General features: G+C 38.0%; 1 protein-coding gene across 1 annotated transcript in view; it reads left to right on the top strand.

Moving 5' to 3' along the window:
- LOC117394467 (dysbindin-like) overlaps positions 1-25,433 on the top strand; it is a 96,422-nt gene that overhangs the window by 34,335 nt on the left and 36,654 nt on the right. Inside the window, exon 7 of the mRNA XM_033992798.3 lies at positions 646-668. Within this exon, the coding sequence (XP_033848689.1) occupies positions 646-668 (23 nt within the window). The remainder of the gene's footprint in view (positions 1-645; positions 669-25,433) is intronic.

Genomic DNA, 25,433 nt, shown 5'->3' with positions numbered 1-25,433 from the left:
ACGAACCAATCATGTCCAAACAGACACAAAACAATTTTGTGGTAAAATCATCATAAAATGGCATCATTGAGTTGTCTTTTGATTTTACATGCTCAGTTATGTTGCCCCTGTCTGAACACAAATTATGTGCATAGCTCACAATTCTCAGTGTACTGCACTACATACGTTTGGTAGTTTTCCTGTTTATTGCTATAATGGGCTTTTTTGAACCACCAGTGTTTCTTTATTAAACTGTGGTAATGACCAAACATATTCAAACCATTTTAGCTTAAAAGTAAACCACAAAGCAATGTTGTTGTTAATTGATTTAACTCTGAAGAACAGGTATTAAAATAAAGGTAGATGTTGGGGGAAACATACAACCTTATTATTATTATAGCTATATCATCATAAAAATGCATTACAAGAAAAAAGGAAACAAAACATAACCCCTTTTTTTCGCTCTCTTTGCTGTTAATGTGAACAATGCAGTTGGTCGCCCTTCTTTACGATAGCATCAAAGTCCGGTCACTTTGCAATAAATAGTAGTACTTGGCACTGTCTGGTCAGCAGAGAATACCTTGAAGGTTCTGACGGCATGCCACTGCTAAAATGTCTCTTTTTCTAGACACTAAACGCTAAAGTGTTTTTTTTTTTCCCCCACAGGAAAGAACTTGAAACCCTGAAAGGTAAGTTCATTATTTGTTTCTATGGTACATGGCATTTTGGGACATTTTGTAAATGCGAGTGTATCGCTTCTCATGATATTGGCCTAATTAAACCTGTTCCCTGTTTTCAAGCTTGCTGATTAGAGCGGATGATAACTAGTCCAATGTGACTTATTTCAATGTTTTATCAATCAAATAAGGACCCAATTGGCAGTTTATATCTTTCCTCATACCTCACATAATAAATATAGCATTTGCATTTGGAGGTAGGTGCGTTGCATGGCAGTCTTATTTGATTGTTTCAAGTTAATTTTGTTGCACAACAATGTATTTTTTGTCAACATTTTTCTACCCAATATTATCCCCTTTTTTGTCAACATTTTTCTACCCAATATTATCCCCATGTCCCTCACATGACTTTTTGAATATTTTATGCATAATAGAATCCCTGACATGTATTCTGAAATATATAAAAGCCTGTTGCATGTCTGTTTCAGTAATGAAAGGCTGGACAGCACATTTAATAGGGCTGATAGTAGCTGCTTGATTGGCAGGGCCTTCCACACCCAAGACTGCAGAAATGACAGATTTTTCAGTTTTTAAATGTGTTAACTCTTCTGGAGAACACCCCCTACTTCCCTGATGGAATTAGAATCATGCAAAATGACCATGTGTGTAGTACATTAGCTCTACTGCATTCAAACCCCCAGACTGGTATATTTTTGCAACCCTGTTCAATTTACTTATCCTTTAATGTTTTAGATTAGCCATTTCACTTATGGAGTTGTACAGTTGCTCCCATATGAACTATCATATTTTATTTTAAATGCAAGTATGCCCACAACACACATTTTAATATATCAGTGAAATGCATCTCATAGCTCAGTGGAATTACTTGGCACTTGGCCACTCTCTTTATTAAAGGGAGAGCTGGTGAAGACACTGGGGACTACAGTGCTATAGTGAGAAGTATCTGTTATTACATGAATAATTGAACCGTTTCTATGGCTCTAAAGTGCTTAAGCTTCTTTTTATGTATTTGTTTTCAGTTGTATTGTATGTTAGTGCTGCTTTTAGCTTGTAAAAGATGAATTTATGTTAGCTGAGAATAAGATATGGAAGAGGAAGACATATTTAAATATTTTATTCTGGCAGTATCGGGATGTACAAGGACATTAACCAGCTGTGCCATGGTAAAAATTAAAATTTTACATTGTTCTATTTCATTTTTTTTTTTTTTGCACAAAATCTATATTTTGCTAAAATAAAGAAACCTGCAGCAGATTTTATTTCTTGCATTATCACTGCATTATACCGTCCGTTTCAGAAACAGTGTTGTCAAATCTCAGTCACTTACAACAATATAGAACAAATACAACTTCCAAACAAAATTACAACGGGACCTCACAAGTTGAGAAAGATACTGTTTTTTTTGTGTTTTATAAAGAGACCACACATACTGGGGCAGCAGTGTGGAGTAGTGGTTAGGACTCTGGACTCTTGACCAGAGGGTCATGGGTTCAATCCCAGGAGGGGGACAATGCTGCTGTACCCTTGAGCAAGGTACTTTACTTAGATTGCTCCAGTAAAAACACAACTGAATAAATGGGTAATTGTATGTAAAAATAATGTGATATCTTGTAACAATTGTGTCATCCTGGGTAAGGGCATCTGCTAAGAAATAAATAATAATAATAATAATAATATTGTGAGGGGCAGCACACATTTAAGCTTTGCGTGTATTAAAGTCCTTTTAATTTGAATAAAATATTTATGACGGCAATAAACTCCAGAAGAGCAACTTGGTATGTGTGTGAAATACGAGAGAGTTAACTAATATATTCTTCTTGTTTAGATTCACTTTGTGTCATTTTACATAGTTTCAGTCACCACATTCTGCTGACTTTTTAAAGCACACAAGGCCTTAATTAAACTCATGAATCATGTCCCCTAACAACACTCTTCCTCTGTTTTGGTAAACAATTAAACAACAGTAACTTTTATGCTTAAATCTATGTTCAGTTTCTTAGCAACCGTATACACAGCACTATGTGTACTGCAGCATGCTATTTTATGCAATCCATTCCTCCGCAACTTCATTTTGGCAAGTATGTTTCTTTAATCTACAGACAACAGATATTAATTTTACAACAGCCAGACACTGTAATGGTTCCATAGACCTTGAATAGCACTAATCTGCCGTAAGAAATTTATGAAGATTAGTGATACTTGGGGCCTGTGAAACCAAGCAGACAGTGCTAATTTGATTTGATTTTGAAGGGTTTTTTTCATAGTATTTACTTTTACTTCCCATTTTCTTTAAAGAGACTCACATTCCTTCATGCAACCTATTTACTGGAAGTGTAGCATTGAAGTATCTACAAAGAGATCTCAATACATTCTCTTCAGTAACAGCTTCAAATAAATTACCATTAAAACATTTTTAATTCAGATTTACCATAATGTGCATGTTTTTCATATAGGCAAATGTGAGATTTATGTTTATTGGAATCATTGTGTTAGCAGCATGTACTTTAAAACACAATGTAAATACATGGGAAACACATCTACAACCCTACAATGGGATAATGTACATCAGCACACTTCCAACAGGAATTAATGGGCTTTCTGTATTACATATATCAGAGGTTTGTAAGCTCCCCTTAAGATGTACAAAACTGCACTGAGGAAGTCAATTGCTTCTTTTTTTTGTGTGACTTTAAACTTTGTGACTTCATTGACCAAAACCATCTTATTATCCAACCTCCATACAAATACATTAAAATCCTTACCTTGAGACCCCTCCCACTCAGTGGACTGACAGAAAATTCCATTCTGCCTAATGAGTCACTTCATTCAGTGGTGGTGTACAAAGGGACCAATAAAAGATTGGTTGCATATTGTAGTAGTAAATATTTGTACTTAATTTAAACTATACTGTATTTAAATATTGTTTTGAATTATAACCTTATATTGCCCTGCAACACTTTTAAGTCGCCTTGGATAAAGGCATTTGCTAAAAAAAAAACAAAAAAAAAAAAACAAAGAAAGAAGTAGCTAATAATCTGCATGCATTGCAAAAAGGGATTTAGGTAGATTTCTTCAGGGACAGTGCTGGCCTGCTGTACTGGATTTGAAAGGATTTCTTCTGTTTGCCATATACATCTCATTAGCAGCTGGGGGAGGTGATTTAATATTTCAAGTGTTCGATAGGCTATGATGTTTAGGTCACTAAATGTTTAACTTTAAAAGTGCTCATTTAACCATTAATAATGGGCTGTGTTAGAGTGCATGCATGTTCTTTGATCAAACAATGCAAGATTCATATTTTTTGTGTGGCTGAGAGCTCAGACTGCAGATGTCTGAATTTATTTTTGACAAGCAGGGACATGGTCTCTATAATTGATGACACTGCTTTAATCTATCATGGCTAAATGAGGAGGAAAAGAGTTAGGTCACCAATGAAAAACAATTATGTCTACTACAAAAATGAATTAAGGGGGCTGACATCGGAGTAGTGGGATTATTGTTCTAGAGGGGCTTCCTACTGGAACAGCTACATATACCCCTCTGGGGCTCACTCAGAGGAGAGGGTTGGAAGGCAGCCTATGCTCCAGGTAACCAGTGGAATTCAACTGACCAATGTTTGAAGTGCTAGCTATTGGTTACTTCATAGTATAGCTAATTTAGCTGGGTGCAGAATTAGGCTCTGATAGTTTCTTATTTTGTTGTTTTCTTCCAGTCAGTCTAGTCTAGTCTAGTCTACCTGTTCTCTGTTTTGGATGTATTTAACACTAAAGGATTAACTTTTACAACTGTGGTGCCAAAAATAAATTAATAAAAATAAATGTTCTTTATCCAAACAACATTGTTTGCTGATTTCTTCTTGCCTATGTTACCCCAGCATCTACCTCTGGCTAATCTCCCCTTATACATTTCTAAGCAACTCATGGAGAGTTTTCCCCAAATGTGTCTTGTTTAACTTAACAGGGCTGAAAATATTGGGATAGCTGTGGCAATGCCCTAGATTTCCCATCATTTCCAGTCATGTAAATTATGTGTTCCTCCATCCTTATCCTGAAAGCTAAAGGGTATATATACAGTGCCTTGCAAAAGTATTCAGACCCCTGACCAATTCTCTCATATTACTGAATTACAAATGGTACATTGAAATTCCATTCTGTTTGATATTTTATTTTAAAACACTGAAACTCAAAATCAATTATTGTAAGGTGACATTGGTTTTATGTTGGGAAATATTTAAGAACAATAAAAAACTGAAATATCTTGCTTGCATAAGTATTCAACCCCTGTGCTGTGGAAGCTCCCAGTTTACACCGATGAAAGAAATTGCCCTAACGAGGACACAATTACCTTACCATTGGCCTCCATCTGTGAACCATTAAAGTTGCTGTCACATTTTCTGGATAAAAACCCCACTGAAGGAAAATGAAGACCAAAGAGCATTCTACAGAAGTTAGAGATAAAGTAATACAAATGCATAGATTAGGGAAAGGGTACAAAATAATATCCAAGTGTTTGGATATCCTAGTGAGCACAGTTGGATCAATAATCAGGAAGTGGAAGCTGCATCACACCACCCAGGCACTGCCAAGAAAAGACCGTCCCTCAAAACTCAGCGCTCAAACAAGAAGGAGACTTGTGAGAGAAGCCACAGAGAGGCCAACAATCACTTTGAAGGAGCTACAGAGTTCAGTGGCTGGGAGTGGAGTAATGGTGCACCAGTCAACCATATCAAGAGCTCTGCATAAAACTGGCCTGTATGGGAGGGTGGCAAGAAAGAAGCCGTTACTCAAAAAGTACCATCTGAAAGCATGTCTGGAGTTTGCCAGAAAGCATGAGAGTGACCCAGCTGCGATGTGGGAAAAGGTTTTGTGGTCAGATGAGACCAAGATGGAGCTTTTTGGCCAAAACTCAAAGCGCTATGTGTGGCGCAAACCTAACACTGCCCATGCCTCAAGACACACCATCCCTACAGTGAAGTATGGTGGTGGCAGCATCATGCTGTGGGGATGCTTCTCATCAGCAGGGACTGGGCATCTTGTTAAAACTGAAGGAAGAATGGATGGAGCAAAATACAGGGAAATACTGCAAGAGAACCTGCTTCAGTCGGTTAAAAAACTGAAGCTTGGGAGGAAATTCACCTTTCAGCAGGACAATGATCCCAAGCACAACGCCAAAGCAACATTGGAGTGGCTCAACAACAAAAAGATGAATGTCCTACAGTGGCCCAGTCAAAGTCCTGATCTCAATCCCATTGAGAATCTGGGGCACTATTTGAAAATTGCGGTCCACAAGCGTCGTCCAACCAACCTGGAGCAAATCTGCCAAGAAGAATGGGCCAAAATCACTCCGACACTGTGTGCAAAGCTGGTACATACTTACCCCAAAAGACTTAAAGCTGTTATTGCAGCGAAAGGTGGCTCTACCAAATATTAATGTGTGGGGGTTGAATACTTATGCAAGCAAGATATTTCAGTTTTTTATTTTTCTTAAAAATATTTCCCAACATAAAACCAATGTCACCTTACAATAATTGATTTTGAGTTTCAGTGTTTTAAAATAAAATATCAAACAGAATGAAATTTCAATTGGTCAGGGGTCTGAATACTTTTGCAAGGCACTATATATATATATATATATATATATATATATATATATATATATATATATATATATATATACAAACCATACTTTTATTTGTGTTTGCCTCCTTTGAACAATCGAATACATATCCTGCTGTACAAAATGTTCAGCCTTTACATCAGTTTGGTTTAATGTGCCCTGGGGTAAAATGTATTTTAATGGAAGTGTTTTCAGTCGCAGTGTCAATACACCCAAGACACATTTGGTGAACAAAGAAAAACTGGCATTCATCCCTTCACGCTAACAAATGAAAAATAAGGGATGATGGATACTATAAAAGCATACTGTATGGAGATAGCTATACGTCAAGTTTATACTTGTGGTTAAAAGCAAGTCACAGTGAATAAACCATGTAATCTGTAATCGTGTCAGTAAATAAAGAATGAGTATTTCTTTATGCATGGGTACATTTGGAGGCTATAAATATTAAAAGGCAATCGATGCAAGGTACTTTACCTAGATTGCTCCAGTAAAAACCCAACTGTATAAATGGGTAATTGTATGTAAAAATAATGTGATATCTGTTTAATGTATAATGTGATATCTTGTAACAATTGTAAGTCGCCCTGGATAAGGGTGTCTGCTAAGAAATAAATAATAATAATAATAATAATAATACCTAAGTAGTCCAAAGTATTAGCCTTCAAACAGCACAGTTCCCTTTACTCCGTGCTAGTAAGCTGGTGGAGCTCAGGATGCTCGGAAGGTTGCCCCACACTGAGCCACCAACATTTGCTGCATCAATGTGGAATTCAAAATGTTTGGTAATGATTGCAAAGCATGTGAATGACAGGACAGACTAGGATACCAGGTTGTGACCGGTACGAGATTTGAGTCACATCCAAGAAGACAACCAGGGGTTTAAATAAATGGTCATATGTATCTGTATTTTACAAACACGCTGTAGGATAGCTCACTGAATTTAGGCTAGGTTCTAAACTAATAAGGGCTGCAATTTCATGCTTTTAAGCAGTTCTATCCAGGGATGCAGCAGTTTGTCCAGATAACATCTCCACCAATTTAAATTGTGTCAGAGCTAGTGATTTAAATGGAAAAAATAAACCTGCACAGGGCACTGCAGAAATGAACAATGCAAACTATGATAAACGAATATCTAGCCAAAAAAAAGTAGTTTTAATTTGTTTTGTAATGGTTGAAGAGAACACAACATCAGATTTCCCCTTTGAATGTGAAGTCAAACAGGAAATTATAATTTATTAATCTAATGTAACACAGCAGGGAGGGGGTTAATATCCTCCCTGCATAAAACATGTGCGTATGCACGGTTTATTTTAATTGTTTAATTTATTTTATAGTTAATTATCCTCTGCACCTGGAAGTAATGGTAAATTAGAACCAAGTGCAGGGTATTTAAGAGGTGCAGTTAGTCTGCACTGGATGGCTGAGAAGAAGGAAGCAGGAGGTGTACCCTGCTGCCGAGCCGTCACAGAAAGGTACTGGGTGTTCCTTTTGTGTAAAGAAAACTGTGCGTTTTGTTTTCAGCCGGTAAACAGCTTAGCTGTCCGGCTTATTTAGAGTAGGTTCCTGTTAGGGCTCATAAGAGCTAGGTGTTTGTTTTAATTTTCGTTTTGTTTTTGTTATTAAAAATAGCGTGTCAGTGCTTAAATTCCATTTTCGGTGTCCTGGGTCTGTATATTATAGGGGCAAATGAACGACCATGAGTGTGGCTGGTTACACTAAAATGAACTTCCCCTTATCATAAATGGAGATCTGCTACTAAACAAATGTTTATCATTGAACTGAAAACCCAAAAATTGAACACTGTTGTATTTCTGAACAAAAATTCACTAAAATAAGTCGTGGACAATGCTGTTAGCAGAACACTATGAAACGTTTTTTTATTTGTGCATACAATTGTTCAGTGGTTTTGCGTTAACTCAGCTCAGGGAAGAAGGGCTAGCTTCATTTACACTGCCTACAAAAGCCATCATAAGACCAAAGAAACCCTCCAGATAAAATGACCAAGCAAGTGCCACACTGAAAGCATTGATATCAGCATTGAGGTGTCTTTAACCTCAAAGTATAGTACTGTAGTAATGGCTGCATGAGGTATTAATTATGTTATTAAGTTTTACATTATGTGTGTGTCTTTTATAGTTAAGTTGTTTTTAAACAAAAGCATGGGTTTTTTATCCATGTGCTCCCCCCTCTCTTGTAGGCTGCAAATGGTATCTTCCCAATGCATGTCTGCTACTACTGTACAATCTCTACAGCTCCTAGCAGCTCATATTCAGCTTCTGGTAAGGCTGCAAGTGTCTGTTTGTAAGAGATTGTTTAAATAAAAAAAAACAAAACAAAACAAAAAAAAAACACGCAAATAAAACTGGCAATTGTTGTACTGTGAAACTGAACAGGCCATCTCTGCCGTTTCTCTGCATTTTTTGGTCTTTATGGTTAGAAGATGCAGATCTGTGGGGCTGCTTGGTAACTGGAGTTTTCATCTGACCGGCACTGTGCTTTTGTTTGCATTGTATTGAGGTTGCAATGTCTTCTCCTGGATCCACAAACAGCAGCAAAAGGAACTCCTGTAAGTTTGATGCTTGTTTTTATTAAAATGTTTTCCTTTACTGTTTACTATTTGTCAGTTTGCCATACTTATACAGTAGATCTGTACTGCAGTCCATGGGATTTGGTTGCATGTGTTAGATTACAACCAGTTGTCTTAGAGTGTGGCTAGAGAAAGAGAAAAGTCCTTAGCATGCTAGATTTGCATAGCTGTTGTTAAACATGTGAGGTGTAAAGGAAAACAGGGCAGCAGTGTGGAGTAGTGGTTAGGGCTCTGGACTCTTGACCGGAGGGTTGTGGGTTCAATCCCCAGTGGGGGACACTGCTGTTGTACCCTTGAGCAAGGTACTTTACCTAGATTGCTCCAGTAAAAACCCAACTGTAAAAATGGGTAATTGTATGTAAAATAATGTGATATCTGTATAATGTGAAATAATGTATAATGTGATATCTTGTAACAATTGTAAGTCGCCCTGGATAAGGGCGTCTGCTAAGAAATAAAAAAAAAAAAATAATAATAATATCACATAAGAATGTTGGTAGGTTCTAGGCTGGCGTATTTCATATTGCTGATTGTTGCTGTTTATGCATTTATTTTACATGCATCATCAGTAGACCGTGTATGTTATTCATTTTGTTGATTCAGAAATTGCCATACTCTTAATATACTTTTGTCAGTATTTTGTAGCCGCACAGTAGCTCTTTGAACAATGTGTAGATGTTTGAAACCTTTCAAATTGCAAAGTTCAGTCACCGTTTCCACATGATTTAATAATGCAGAATCCGACATTGCAATTTTCCCTTTCCGGTCCAATGTCGGACCCTGTCCGACATCATCAAAAAGACGCAAAAAACAGGTCTCTAGTGGTTTTTTCTCCGAAGTGACCGAGTGAGATTGATAGGAGCCGATAGAAGCCGGAAAAAAAAGGGGGGGGGGGCGTATCTCATGAATACAGATAGCCCCGGCACCACATAGATAACACGGACATAAACAAACAAGATAGCTGCTTCTGCATCCAGCGCTCAAAGAACATCACAGACATTTGCAGAGCTTTTTTTAGATGTTATAGTAATAAAATAATGACCTGGATTGCTTTATTGAGGAGTTTGGTGATAAAACGAGTGGTCAGGAGATGATTTATCGGTATGCACTACTATCAAGAGGTATGTGAAAAAAACAGCGAACGATGGAGTGGGGCGGGGCTGGAGATGCAGTACTGTAGTGTCCTGTTGATATGCAGTGCCGTTTAAACCTGTTTTACTGTGAAAAAAAATACTTTTAAACAGCGCGTCTAAAATAAACTGCGCGTGTGAAAATAAATTGGACCTGGCTGAATAAATGGATCACAAAGGGTTAAGTAAGAAATAACCCACAACAATGTGTGCAGCAAGACGATTCTTACCGCACACCCTGGGTGCGTTGTGAGGCACGATGTGGTGCTTCAACCACCCAGGAAATGTGGTAAGAATTGTCTTGCTGCACACACTGAAGTGGGTTATTTTGCTTATAAGTTGGCTAACTAGCTTTTTTTTTTTCTTAAAAATAATTACACAAAGTAGCTTTTTTTTTTTTTAGGATGAAAAGAAGAAATGTATTATGTATCCTTCCACTCAGAAAAAGTAGTCCCTGAGGACTGTTTCATTTCGATATATATTTTGTAACATTTTTATTTGCCATAAATGTTAAATTGAATATTGCTGTTTTATGGTAACATTTTCGAGATTAAATGGCATTTTGGAATTCAAGGCATAATGATTTGCCGCATCTTAGGGAGGATTCAGCCAGCCACTGCACTGGCACTTGACGTTGATGTCGAGGGAGGAGCTTCTGAAGTTGAGGCTTTGGATAAAGGAGTTGTCTTTGTGTAGAAAAGGATTCTACTCCAGGCTTTGCAGTTTTCAAGAGTCATGATCAATAATTTCAAAGGCTGTGTTCACACCGATGACCGTTTACTGACATATAATTTCCCTGGACTGCAAAATGTAAACCTGCATTAGACAACATGTGGAGAGCAGAGCTGTGGATTGAGTGGTTCGTGTAACATACTGAAAGTCCAACTTGCTCTGAAATGCGGCACATCATGTTTCCGAGGCAATTAACACCAATAGGTTCATGGAAATACCACATTGATCTATATTTGGGATCTTTTTAAGGCGTTGAAGGTAGAATGACTGGAGGACACGTTTGTAAAAAAGGATCACCAGGCTGGGCAAGCATGTAACCACAGGTCTCATTGATCTCTCTATGGTTTTTTGTTTGCTCATTAAATGACAGGGTCATAAACTCCAGGTCATTTTCATCTGTGTTGATGACAAACGACGTCCATGTCAGGTTGCGCAGGCCTTCTCGTTCGCGGCCAGCAAAATAGAATTGTGTATCGAACCAGACTTGGGCTTATTTTTGCCAGATTTTGTTGGACGATTTAAACTCCATTTCAGATGTTATGTTGACATTTCTACCCACAGAAACATTATTCAGATAATGATTTATGCCAGCTCTCAGACCCCAAAAAATTGATATGCTGTAGTAAATTCCTTCATAAACATGCCTTAGGACTGGTATTCAGTTGAACAGTTTTAAAGTCCAGGCTAATGTTTTTTTTGTATCAACCTGTCATTAAAACATGTATTAATAAGGCGTAATGAAGTCAATAGAGTTAAGTGAGTTGGTCTGTGATGTCACAGCCGTGCAGTAAGACTATTATTACTGCACGGTCATGTGATCTTGTTCAGCGCTTCATGTATCCAAGCCATTTTATAATTGAAGTTGATTGTTAATTTAGGAAATGACAGAAACTGGATTTGAGGATAAGCCTGTCATTTACACTGCTCTAAAGGTCTTATTTTTTATAGCTAACATTATTTCAAAGCACTCTGCCTGGCATATTAATGCAATGTGACATGATTTACCACTACATTTCCTGCTTGCTGCTTTGAGGCTAAAAAAGGCTTTGAGATGTATTAATTACCCCCTGAGTATTAATGATAATTTTTATTTTTTTTCAATAATAATCCTGGCTAAGTTTAATTAACCTTGAGGAACGGTGGGGGTATTCACTGACACGGGAGACAGAAGATTTTATTTGTAAACACCGCACAGGTGCCCAGATTGATTTATTTTACTTCTTTATTTTTTTTTTATTTAGATTAGCCCGCAGAGGGCGCTGTTGTCCGTGGTCTGGATACTGCCGACAGTAAACCAGGACCACGGGGTTACCAACACAGGTATCCCAGTCCGTGCACCTTCAAGTGCTCAAAAATAATAATGAAAACAGAAGGCGAAAGAAAAAGGGAATATAAAACACAGTAATAAAACTACACACAAAAGTGCTGCTTATGCAGTGCCCCCACTGCCGCTAAGCCGGTCAGCACGGGTCTCCGTCCTACACTCAGCTGTGCTATACACTGGGGTTGGCCAGGGTTCCCCGTACCTCTACACACGTCCCCTCAGGTATGTATTTATTTATATTGCTCTGTGAAAATTAATTTGTTTTATTTTATGAAAGGCTGCCCCCCCAGCCGGGCTCGCCTGCTCCTTGTTTCACGCTGGCCTCTTCTGCCAGCGACACTGGATTTCCCCCAACACGGCCACCCGAGTGTACAACCAAGCCAGTTCTTATGGGCCGAGCAGTCTCCCAAGGCCCGCCCCCCAGCCACTCAGAGAGAGGAAAAGCACACACACACTTTTCCCCACCTCTAAGTGTCATCGCCATGACCGACAGGCGGATCCCACGAGACTGCTGCCCTCTACCTGCAGTAATACGAATGTGCCAGACAGTCAGTCCAGATCTCCCGTTACAAACCTATACATACATTATTGTATCCAGCTATTTACATCAATTAACAAATGTGGTTAATTCAAGAGTGATATCCACAGTTTAATCTTGAGCCTACTGGGAATAACAAAAATAGTTATTGTTATAGAGAATATGATTCTTATTACTTTAAGACCATTTAGAGAAAAGTTGCTCAGTTTGGTATTACAGCAATTAAGAGTTAATAAATATTGAAACATAGTACACTCAGAAAAATGATATACCTCAGCATATAATGTATCTTTAATAAATATTTGGTCTATTTAACAATTTCTCGAATGTTGGTTAATTTATAAATGAATGGGTCCATGTTCGCTATTACTGCAATTGTAAACTCTTTTCTAAGGTCTTGAATTCTTGGTTCTTTCAGATATTAAATGTGTGAAACTCTTTAATGCTTTAGTCTGTAATAAATTCATTAAAGGAGGGCTAACAAATGCTTTTAAAATCCATGTTCATATTTCTATTGTCTTTAACATTATTACTCGTCCACCTTTTATTGTGTTGAGAATCACCCAGTTCTTCAGTTAGGTTTTTAAAGTTATATGTAGGCTTGCTACTTTTTTATTTTAATCAGTAAAGCTCGTTAAAATGTCGAATTCACAAAAAATATGAGTTTGTCTGAAATTAATTTTATATACCATAAACATCGGTAAAATCACTCGCTATTTTTTTTTTTCTTACCAAAGTTGTAATTTAGAAATCATCTCTAGTTTGTGTAGTTTTAATACTTGCTGTCTGTCCCGTCTCTGTTCCACTCTTAATGGCTAGGGGTCGCTGTCAGTCAACTCCGTGGCTACTGCAGTTTCACCATCAGTCATTTCATCCTGTTCTCACAGATCTCATTGACTGAAGCAGCGCTAGAATGCTCTCATTCGTTTAAATGACTGTCAATCATCAAACCTGCACCAACTGTGCACTTTCATTTGCCAGCTACTGCGCTTGTTATTCAAAGCACCTACTTTGAAATTAGCGGGTTAAGGTGTAGGTAGCCTTTTGCTATAGGTATATACGGTGACAATTACTAGTTTGATTTGAAAATGGGGTGCAAGAGGAAAACACTTAATGAGTATTGTGCACAATCCCCTGAACGACGGCTGAAGTCTCCGCGGCAGGACAAAGCGGGCCGTCTGTCTTGCCTTCAGTGACTCCAGCTGTGCTGAAGCAGGAGAGGGGTGGAGCTAAGACTCTGGATAATAAGTGCAAGTTAGTTCTGTTCAGCTAACTAATGTTTTGTTCTGTGCATATTATTTTTTACTTGTAAATCTATGCTATAAAAGTCTGTGTAATACACTTTTATATTGCGTTTTCTACGGCTTATTTGAGACCATTTATAAAATTGTGTAGGATCTTTATCTATACAAGGTAGCTCTGCTGTGACCAAACGTTATTTCAACTAGAATGTTGGTAACCATGGTTTTGTTGCATGTTGAATATGATAAAAGGGGCTGCGCCAAATTAGACGTTTCTCAAGGGAATAAAAAGTATGTTTTTTGTTTTGTTTTTTTAAGCGTAAAGATCGATTTCACCCATTCTCTGCTTCAATTGAAAAACAAGCATCGATATTAATCGTCGATTTGGCAAAAAAAATAAAAATCGAATAGTAGCAAGCCTAGTTATATGATAATATTGCTAGTGCAAACAACAGGTTAAAGTGGCTTTATAGTATGTTCAATATTACTTTGACCTAATAAAGCCACCAGGGAGTTGCGTCTATACTGTCAGCAAAGCCGGTATTAGCAGAGGCTGACTGATTACATTGCTTTCTCTCTGCATTCTCAAGGGACCTGAGACTTATATTATTATGTGATATACCGTATATACTATTTCTTTCTTTCTTTCTTTATTTCTTTATTTATTTATTTATTTATTTCTTTATTTTAAGAAGAGCTGGTTAATTACAGCAGCTGAAGGTATTTGACAGGTGTTACAGATGTAATTAGATTATTTGCTTGTCATGTAGTATGATGATTACATTGAGCATTTAGCATGTTTCTACAGCAGGCAAATAACAAAGCCCAGCAGCAAGATAGATGGAAATAAAAACAAACATGACAGTTTTAAAATTAATTAAATATATGATTGTAGCAGGACAGAAGAGCCCCGCGTGTAAAGATGAGGCAGGGCAGAGCCCTGCTAAAAATGTATTATTTTGGGTTTATTTAAAATCTCCATCTCCAGATTAATTTATTGCTAGTTTGGAGATGGCCACATTCTGCACAAGACTTTTCATATGTGTGGTCGACAGCCAATCTGTCAATAAATCATTAACTGCCAACCACACATTCCCATGAGATGTAGTCTGGCAGAGAGGAGGTCCAAACTGTGCCCCTGCCAAACTACATTAAACAATTCAATACAATATACTGCAATACAACAAATAATAACCATTCAACCCCACAAACCATTCTTTTAAATAAACCCCAAAAAACTCTTCTGCCATGCTACAGTGATTTAACTCAATATTTATATGTGTTATTATTATTTATTATTATTATTGTTATTATTTATTTCTTAGCAGACACCCTTACCCAGGGCAAGTTGCAGTTGTATAGAAAAAATACATATCAAGAATTCCAGTACAATTAAGAGCAAGATACAAAATACAATGACTTGATGTCCTAATAAGAGCAAATACAAAACAGTACGATTTGATATTGGGGAAGTTCAAGAGCAGATAACAGTGTTGAGGTGAAATACAAAATACTACAGATTGGGTTAAGTGCAGGATTAAATACAGTGTGTGTGTCATATATATATATATATATATATATATATATATATATATATATATATATATATATATATATATATACACACACATACACACACACACTGAGTGCACAAAACATTAGGAAAACCTTCCTAATATTGAGTTGCACCCCCTTTTGCCCTCAGAACAGCCTCAATTCGTTGGGGCATGGACTCTACAAGGTGTCGAAAGCATTCCACAGGGATGCTGGCCCATGTTGACTCCAATGCTTCCCACAGTTGTATCAAGTTGGCTGGTAGTGGATCTCTACTCCGAATAGCTCGTTCCATCTCATCTCCACAGATGCTCAATTGGATTGAGATCTGGTGGCTGGGCAGGCCACTGCAGTAAGCTGAATTCACTGTCATGTTCGTGGAACTGTTCCTGGACAATCCTAGCCTTGTGGCATGGGGCATTATCCTGCTGAAGAAATCCATTAGCAGATGGATACACTGCTGCCATGAAGGGATGCACCTGATTGGCAATGATGTTCAGATATCCTGTGGCATTCAAACGTTGCTCCAATTTTTATTAAGGGCCCAATGTGTGCCATGAAAACACACCATCACACCACCACCAGCCTGCAATGTTGACACGCGGCATGATGGATGCATGTACTCATATGGTTTTCTCCATACCCTGTCCTGCGATCAGCGTGAAACAGCAGGAACTGGGATTCATCAGACTAGGCAATGTTTTTCCAATCCTCCAGTGTCCAGTGTTTTCGTTCCTTAGCCCACTGCAACCGCAGTTTCTTGTGTTTTGCTGAAAGAAGTGGAACTCTGTTAGGTTGTCGGCTGCCATACCCCATTCGTGTCAAGGTACGACGAGTTGTGCATTCTTTTATGGGTCTTTCGGCACCAATGTTGTACTGGACTGTCAGTTGACTAACTGTAGCCCGTCTCTTGCTCTGCACAATTCGTGTCAGCCTCCTTTGGCCTCTTTCATCAATGAGCCATTTTCGACCACTGGCCTGCCGTTGGCTGGATGTCCTTTGGGTGGTGGACCATCCTTGATACACACAGGAAACTGTTGAGCGTGAAAAACCCAGCAACATTGCAGTTCTTGACACACTCAAACCGGCACGCCTGGCACCTACTACCATACCCCGTTCAAAGGCACTTACTGTAAATCTTTTGTCTTGCCCATTTACCCTCTGAATGGCACACATACACAATCCATGTCTCAATTGTGTCAAGGCTTAAAAATCCTTCTTTAACCTGTCTCCCCTTCATCTACACTGACTGAAGTGGATTTAACAGGTTACATCAATAAGAGATCATAGCTTTCACCTGGATTCGCCTCGTCAGTCTATTTCATGGAAAGAGCAGGTGTTCCTAATGTTTTGTACACTCAGTGTATATACGTAGGCCTATATGTGTATTACATGGGTAGTAGCTATTAGGTATTAATTTGTTTTTTTTGTTCACTTCTAGTGTGTCAAAGTAGCTACAATATTTCTGCAAGCCATAGCTGGGAGTACACATGCAGGCAGCATCTTCCAAATATCTGTCAACTTGCATGGGCGGTCGAGATGCCATATTGTTTCTGTTTTATGACAAACTGACAACTTACAAACCTCCAGTGCAGAGAAAAGGCACTAAACAGCTTGCAGCTAGGTGATGTTTACTGTTGCTCAGTTTTGGGGGGGGAAGCCAGTTCCTTTTAGTAGTGGTCTTGTTTCAGTGTATGAAATTAGTAATCTGTTAATCCCAGCAGCATTTGACTGCATTGGCCTTTTTTAAAACTGCTGTCTCTCTATCCACATCTCAAAAACCAATGGAGATAAAGACTTCATATTTGCCAATATCTGTAAACTAATTGGGCAAAATCAGATAGTTACCTCGACAAACTGATATGGCAGCAATGTTACAATCATGTAACTTTTTGGCTTCTAGATAATCGAGACTAAACAATTTGGGATACTGGCTTCACATTTGATCTGTCATGTTTAATTATCACTGTGGTACAGTAAAAGTTAATCTTCCACAGCAAGTTGTGTGACGAGGCCACTGCCTTTGTACTGAAAAGGACTCATATCTGAGACCATTTGAGATGCACTTCATATTTGAAGTGATATATAAACACAGGCACCAAAATATATCAATGCCACTTTGAGACATTGAGCCTATTTGCATTTTAGTGTAAAACCTTAGTAAAATAACCCATTGAGCAAGTGCAAAGGCAAATGTCCAAATTGTAATAGTAAAAAACTACCAAGATGTTGCAGCAAGTTATTTGCTAGTTTTACTGTACTGTTATAATTATTATATTCTTCTTTGAAAATGTGACTTTTGCTTTGCAGTTGATTCAAATTATGGGCTATTGTCTTCAAATTAATAGTTGTGTATTCTTGACATATCACAGAAACAATTTCAGACACAGACGTAATATTTTCAAGGTTGATGAACCTTGCTGTGAGATACTGGGTTCACACTGACTACGCAGCTCAATAGCTTAACTTTTTTTAAAATGGGTATTTAATTATTTATTTGTCTGTACAAATGTACAGTGTCATCATCATCCAACTTGTATTGAGGTTATCTGAGTGTCTAAAGCAAAGCCACAGCTACTCAACCTAATGATTGAAGAAACAGAGCCATATTGTAATCTAAAAACACATTAAGGCTGGTTCATACTTCGACATAATTTGTGATCGGAGTTGAGGGTCTCTGACCCTGTGCGACAGGTCGGAATTACATCATCCACACTTTTGCAACGTGCATCTTTTTTGGAAAGCCATACAGCCTCTTCTCTTGCATCTACGACCTGAAATCACATGGAGTTAGTTGGATGATGTTGAAAAATGTCAACATTTGCTGCATAGTCATACGGTGGTAACCCTCATGGAGAAAGACTTCAAGGAACTTTTTAAAAGAAGTAGTTTTTAAACATCCACATTTATATAACCCCTTTCTTAAAAAAAAAAAAAAAAAAAAAAAAAAAAAGCCCAAACAATAGAAACAGCGTTGGTGCCACTGGCATCGCATGTGTATTTGAAGTAATGGTCCCAGTCTGTTTACCCGATCGTCAAACCGTTCACCTGTAATTCTAAAATATCTCTCACTGTCACATACCCGCATCTCCCTAATTTAATGTATAAAATTCTCCCTTTCAGTTTCTCTGTTGGTTGAGAGGACAAATATACCAACAACGTTGTTTTTGATGTGTTTTTTTTTTTTTTTTTTTTTTTTTTTTAAACCTCTTGTATAAGAGGTACAAACTCAGCACTTCTAAAATGTATATTTTTCCATTTTTGCCAATGCAGTCTGTATTTAAAGTATAAATGACAGCTGCACAGTCAAAGGGGCTGGGACACGACGCGTCCTTCGTACAGCAAATCGTGAAGCTGCACAGCTTTTATAGCTGTATGCGCCTCATGTATCACACTCATCTGCAACAGAAGTATGAACCAGGCTTTAGCTGTTTACTGACCAAGGGGTATGTAGTCACTGTACTGCTTTTCAAGCAAATCTCTTGAAAGTAGGGAAATAACAGAGATACAATGAGAGTTTATGTAAGCTCTTGTAACTGTTTTTAATCCAGAATCATCTAAAAAACCTGTATACTGTACTTTTCTTCATCCGCTTCAGAAAGGGAATTGTGGTTCAGTTTGCCAATATTAATTGTGATAATCTGAATCTAATTATACTAATGGGGCATGGGTTATAAAAAGACAAGCTTTCAAATATAGCTCCTTGATCTGTTCAGTTTGACTTTGGCAGGGTTTGCTGTGGTGCATTAGGCCTAATCTGGGGATTCAGATAGTTAATAGAAACTGAAGAGACCATGTTGAACTTGCCAACCATAGTAATACAGAGGCTTGTTCTGCATGATGTTTGTCAATGTTTTATGTTATATATTTGTTTCCTGGCTGTGCCAATTTGGCGATCTTCATGGGAGATTCCACAGGGGACTTTGCTTTGGCTCTGACACTCCTACGGCTTAGGGAGGAAAAGTAATCATCAGGGATGGTTTCTCTTCTGCATTCCCTAGTGGAGCCAACAGCTCGCCAACATCTATTGTAGAGCTCTTGGGTGTCAAGGGACAATTAGCTTGGTCATGCAATTTGAGGACGCCTGCTGACCTTCAGTTCTCCTGAGCTGTTGTAGGGATTGCTATGGCGAGGGAACATAATTTGACATTCTACGTTTGGTAGAGAAACAGGGGTCAAAAAATTGGGCACAGCAAATTAAAGTGAATATTTATAGGTGTGGAAATTTAACCAAACAGAGCTTACCTTATATACTAACTGATGTGTTGTAGGCTAAGTACGGTACAATATGACATCATCTTATAATTACTACACAGATACATTGCTTAACATGATCATTTATTCAAGTACAGCCATATTTGATGGGGATATGTTTAGTTTCTGAGGAGAGATGCTTTAAATGTTCATGCTAAAGTTGCATGTGAGCCTAAAGAACATTTTCAAAGTAATGTGAATATTAAACAAAATGAACGCAAGCTTTGTTTTGTTGAACTTCCACACCTATGAATATTCACTTAAAAGTAATTTCTGTAATGATTTACGGTAGTTTTTTCTTTTTTTTTTCTTCTGTAATGCCAAAAATTAGAACCATGAAGCTGAAAAATTATTTAGTTTTGTTTATGTGACCCAGAATGTAGTGTCACAATAGCAGTCCATCTTTTAAAGAACAATATTCCTATTTTCGAATGATTTTGTAATAAATGTGTACATTATTATACCATCAACAAAGATGTGGGCTTGTTTCATAGCAATCATTCTGGCCAAATGCTATTACATTTTAGAGATGTACTACTGTCTCATGAAAGAAATACATTAATTCAAGCTGCAGATGTCAATTTATTGGCATGCTTGTAGATATATATAAGGCTCATTAAGATGCAATAAGAGCCTGCATCACATAGAGCTTGTTGTCTGATGTGGTACACAACCAAATCAAATATTACTGCTTTGGGGATCTTACCAACAAGTCCATTTGGAATATGACTGCTGTATGTAAATATATATATATATATATATATAACATTGCTCCCTATAGGTAACTTAGTTAACTTTATTGTTTAGATGTGTGATCATCCTACGCAGTACTCAAAAGCTTTTTCCTATTTACTATTTACTATTCCTTTAGGATTGATAGCATTCAGTTGAATAGCATCGTTTTGTGTGTTTCATGTTCTGTAAACCATTTTTTATTGGCCTTTTCCATTTTTCAAAGGCAAATTATACACAATTGTGCATTTAAATTTCCTTTATTGACAGGGGTGTGGGTTATTCACAGGTAATGTATATTAGAATTCATGTTGCACAAAAATGAATTGCAAATTAAATAATTTAAACGGTGAAATGTGTCCCTGTGAAAATGATACATTCTGCTGTTTGTTGTCTTGAGGGACAAACTTTTTTTCTCAAGATAAACTTACAGTTGAAATGTTTGTCATTGAACATTTTGATTTTCATCCAGTGGTTTGAACCTTATCTTATTTTTCCTTGGTGGATGTTCTTAACTTGGCTGTTAATTAGCCTGTTGAATAATACATCTGAGCTCTTTTTGACAAGCACAGTGAAAATATCAAAAGAAGAAAAAAGTATGCAGTTCTTCATTGAAGTGTTATTCCTTATCCTGAGGGTGCAGAACTATGAGTAATTTACATTATTGGATTATTGTGGCATGCAGTTCTCAGACTGGTACTCCTGCATTCTAAGATAGTATTTGTCAGCAGGTATTAAATAAATCAAAACACACATTTATTAACATGTTGATTTCAAAACAAGAAAATATGTCCTTCCCTCACCTTCTATAATTGAGTACCAATCAATGGCAATTGACTTCTGCACTGAATGTTTTAAAAGCTGATTGGAAGCTAATTTTCCACCCATCCAGGAGTAATGACATTTTTACTGCCATACCCAGGCCGTCAACTGACAATGAAAATATGTTGCAAAACTGTCAAATGCGACTGATTCGTCACATAAACGTGACCTTTCATTAAACCTAGCTCAAGCTACTGCTGTAAAAACTGGCATATGTATTTTTTTCACCTTGCTCAAGACTACAATCCTACAATTCACTGCAGAGATTACACATTTCTAGGGGAAAGTGAAAAACTGTGGAAAGTGAAAAAATGTCATATCAAAAGGAGAAAAGAAAGAATCGCTTGTAAAATTTAAATGAGGTTTAGTTGGTTCATGACAGGTTGTATATTAAATAACACTTCGATTGTTACTGTTTTTTTGTGTTGAGTATTGAACACGTTTTATTATATTAATATCTAACAACTTCAAATTACAAGGTAATGCACTCTGAAAATATGAGTTTCAGCTCGACCCTAGTATAAACAGACTTGTAGGAATTATCCTTTTTTCTTTGGATTGGGTCCTGGTTATTTTTATTACTGGTGAAGGGGATTAAGTGAGAAGCATGTTCCTTACAAACTAGCAGTTGTTTTAACTTTTAACTCTATTGATTTCTGTATGACACATTCAAATTGAGTGTGTTGGGCAATGTGTTAGGCAAGCCTGATGGTGCTGTTGCAGTCCTTCCTAATATCATTCTATAGGGCCAAGTAAGGTGATGCTTAACTTTTTTGCTGATTCTTACAGCTAGCAGCACGTATAGTCTCCTGAGACGCTTCTTTTTTTTGAAACTGCAGAAAACGTTTGACAGGCTGTGATAGTTTGCAGTTCAAATGGTTTGATGCCTTGAAACATTAAAACTACTTCAGTTCTGTGCCTTGCGAGATAACTCAAGATGCCATATACAGTACATGCACTGATGATTTCACTGATAGTTTGAGTGTCACGCTGACCCGGTACCATACCGTTCTGGTACCATACCGACCTGGTACAAAAGTCATCGGTTCAACCCGGTGCTGGAGTCACCGACCCGGCACCATCCTGGTTCCGACCCGTCACCGTACCGACCCGGTGCTAAAGTCACTGAACTGACCTGGTACTGTAACGTTCCGACCTGGTGCTAAAGTCACCTAATCGGTACTGAACCGACCTGGTTTCTACCCGGTCCTACACGGCCCGCTATGACTAGTTCTCACGCCCCCAGTCCAGTACCAAACAGGTCTTGTTTGGGTCTTGACCTGCCCAGTTGCTGTCTATAAGTAGATTGAGGCAGCACCTATACATCTGTATATTGTACACTGTATTGCTTGCTTCTTGCATCATGCCTAGGTTTGCCAGTCTGCCTGTTGGGGGTCTACAAGCGCAGATTAGCCACAAGAGGATATATTGTCCATCGCCACCTCTGAGGAGTTTGACCGCACATCCCCTGCAGTTAAGTTCTCCCTGTCAGCAGAGCTTCTGCCGCTGCTAAAAAGGGCCACTTCAATTTTGCAAGTGCCCGGGCCTACAGAAGGCAAAACAAGGCAGTCCATATTCAATGATGTGCCTACTGTCTCTCCTGTGTCCCCCCCAGTGCACCCGGATTTTCTTTTTGAAAACCAGTCTTCCTGGTATCATTTGGCAACAACTGCTGTTTCCTAGTCGATGGGCACCATATATAGGGTACATGATGATGATGATGAAGATGATGATGATGATTATTATTATTATTATTATTATTATTATTATTATTATTATTAATATTATTATTTGTTTATTTAGCAGCCGCCTTTATCCAAAGCGACTTACAGAGACTAGGATGTGTGAACTATGCATCAGCTGCAGAGTCACTTACAACTACGTCTCACCCAAAAGACGGAGCACAAGGAGGTTAAGTAACTTGCTCAGGGTCACACAATGAGTCAGTGGCTGAGGTGGGATTTGAACCAGGGACCTTCTGGTTACAAGCCCTTTTCTTTAACCACTGGACCACACAGCCTCCTCATGAAGCAGAGAATCTAGGCCTGGCCCAATTTCCACCAGTGGAGGCTTCTATGCCTCCTTGGTCCAGGTGCCTAATTTAGCACTCCTGTCCAATGACTCTACCTGCCCCAACAAGCAATGCCAGGTCTCTGAGGTGATCCTCAATCGTGCCCTGTTCAGCCAGTGTATTCGCCGCAAGGCTGTGCAATTGTAATAGCATCCTGGTAGCCTACCAGTGTCATTTGCTGAGGTTCCTTTCTGAGAACCACAGGCCGTCAGCCAGTTTGTACATTTACAGCCCCACCCAGCTGAGGATATAGGGAGAGTCTGTCTTTCAATACGTCATGCTTACATTTTTCACTTATCTGTAGAAGCCCTTATTCAATTGAGATAAAACTACAACATTCTTTACCACAAGTTATTGAGCTGTCTTTTATGACAGTTTCAATTTATACTGTATGTATTACGCACTTTAAATACAACATTCGGTTATTATGAAGCAAAATACAATAACTGACCCGATTTCACCAAAAACACCACATAAAAAGACACATTTTTGTAAGGATACTTTTTGACAAGGTCTTCCCTTGAAGAGCGGAATGCTGGGTTAAAAAAAATAAAATAAATAAAAAAAATTGTATGACTGCTGCGTGTATTACATACTGTTGAGAGCTTTGTGGATGACAAATGCACCGTATTTATTTTGAAAGGGATTACAGTACCTGCTCATGACAAGACGTAAGATATGTAAGAAATAACCCACGACATGGTGTGTGTTAAGACAATTCTTACTGCACGCCCTGGGTGCATTGTGAGGCACAGGGCCACAGGCCAAGTCCATTCAACCACCCAGGAAGTGTGATAAGAATGTCTTACCGCACACCCTGGAGTGGGTTATTTCGCTTATAAAATGACTACATTTTCTTTTTTAAATAATTACACAAACTAGGTTTTTTAAGGAAAAAAATAAGAAATATATGATGTATCCTGCCACTGAGAAAAAATAGTCCCTGAAGACTGTTTGATTGTAACATTTTGTACTTTTTTTTTATTTGCCATAAACATTACATTGAACACTAACATTTATATTAAAATTTTTCGAGATCAAATGACATTTGTGAATTGAAAGCAGACTGATTTCCCACATCTGAGGGAGGATTCATGGAAAAGCCAAACACTGCACTGGCACTCGAGGGAGGGGCTTCAGAGTGGGGTGTGTGTGTGTTTTTTTTTGTAGGAAATTGTCGAAAGTCAACAAGTGACGAAATATCCTTGCAGTGAACATGCAGACTCAAAGAAGCAGGAGTGAGAGAATGGGAGAGAAGAAAGAATAATTAACACAAATGAATACAGAGAACAAAAAATAGCTGGAGTTGCCAGCAACTTTACGGCTTAGAGTACCAGTGATAGTACCTGTACCAAACACTTCAGCAAATATTGCAGAATGCCAGTACCAGTACCAGACACTTCAGCAAATTGTGCAGAGTGCCATTTTTACATAGTAACCATGGCCCTATGTGCACTCTCTCAGGAGTTATCTCAGGAAAGGTCAAATGTAAAACTCTTATCCAATCTGGCCCCCATGTGTTTTTTTTTTTTTATTGTAGCAACTTCCCTTGAACAAGATTTAAAGACAACCACACTAGGATCACGTGTACCAATTTTTGGTTCAATCGGGCTAGTGGTTTCAGAGACCTTTTTTTTTTTTTAAGCCAGTTTCATATGTTGACGATGTCATCCAACGTGACCGCCACATTTTTTATTGTAGCAACTTCCCTTTAACACCCTTTAAAGACAACCACACTACGATCATATATGCCATTGGGTTTGTTTCAATCGGACTAGCGGTTTGGGAGAAGATCTTTGTAGTTTGTGATTATGATGTATACCATGCGATTTTGACGTCATGCAGCATTGCCGCCATACCACACAACCTATCGGCTTCTTACTGACACCAGTTAATCTTGGACCAGCACTCTGCAATAAGTGGTTTTCAAAAGACGAATTTTTACATTTAGGCAAATTTGTTTTTTTTTCAATCCAATATGGCGGCCAAACCATGTGACTTATGACATATGTTCATTAACATTTTCCATCTTCCCATAAGCATCTACCAACCTACTGAATCTGGTGAGTTTTCGAGCAAGTTTTTGCAGAAAGAAAAATAATAATAGTACGGTTTGGCCCCCTCTGTTCTAAACTGTATTATGTGTCTATCC

Source organism: Acipenser ruthenus, chromosome 3 (genome assembly GCF_902713425.1).
Source record: "Acipenser ruthenus chromosome 3, fAciRut3.2 maternal haplotype, whole genome shotgun sequence".
NCBI classification, from domain to species: domain Eukaryota; kingdom Metazoa; phylum Chordata; class Actinopteri; order Acipenseriformes; family Acipenseridae; genus Acipenser; species Acipenser ruthenus.
Note: the sequence above shows the minus strand (reverse complement) of the source record. Positions and strands in the feature narration are given on the sequence as shown.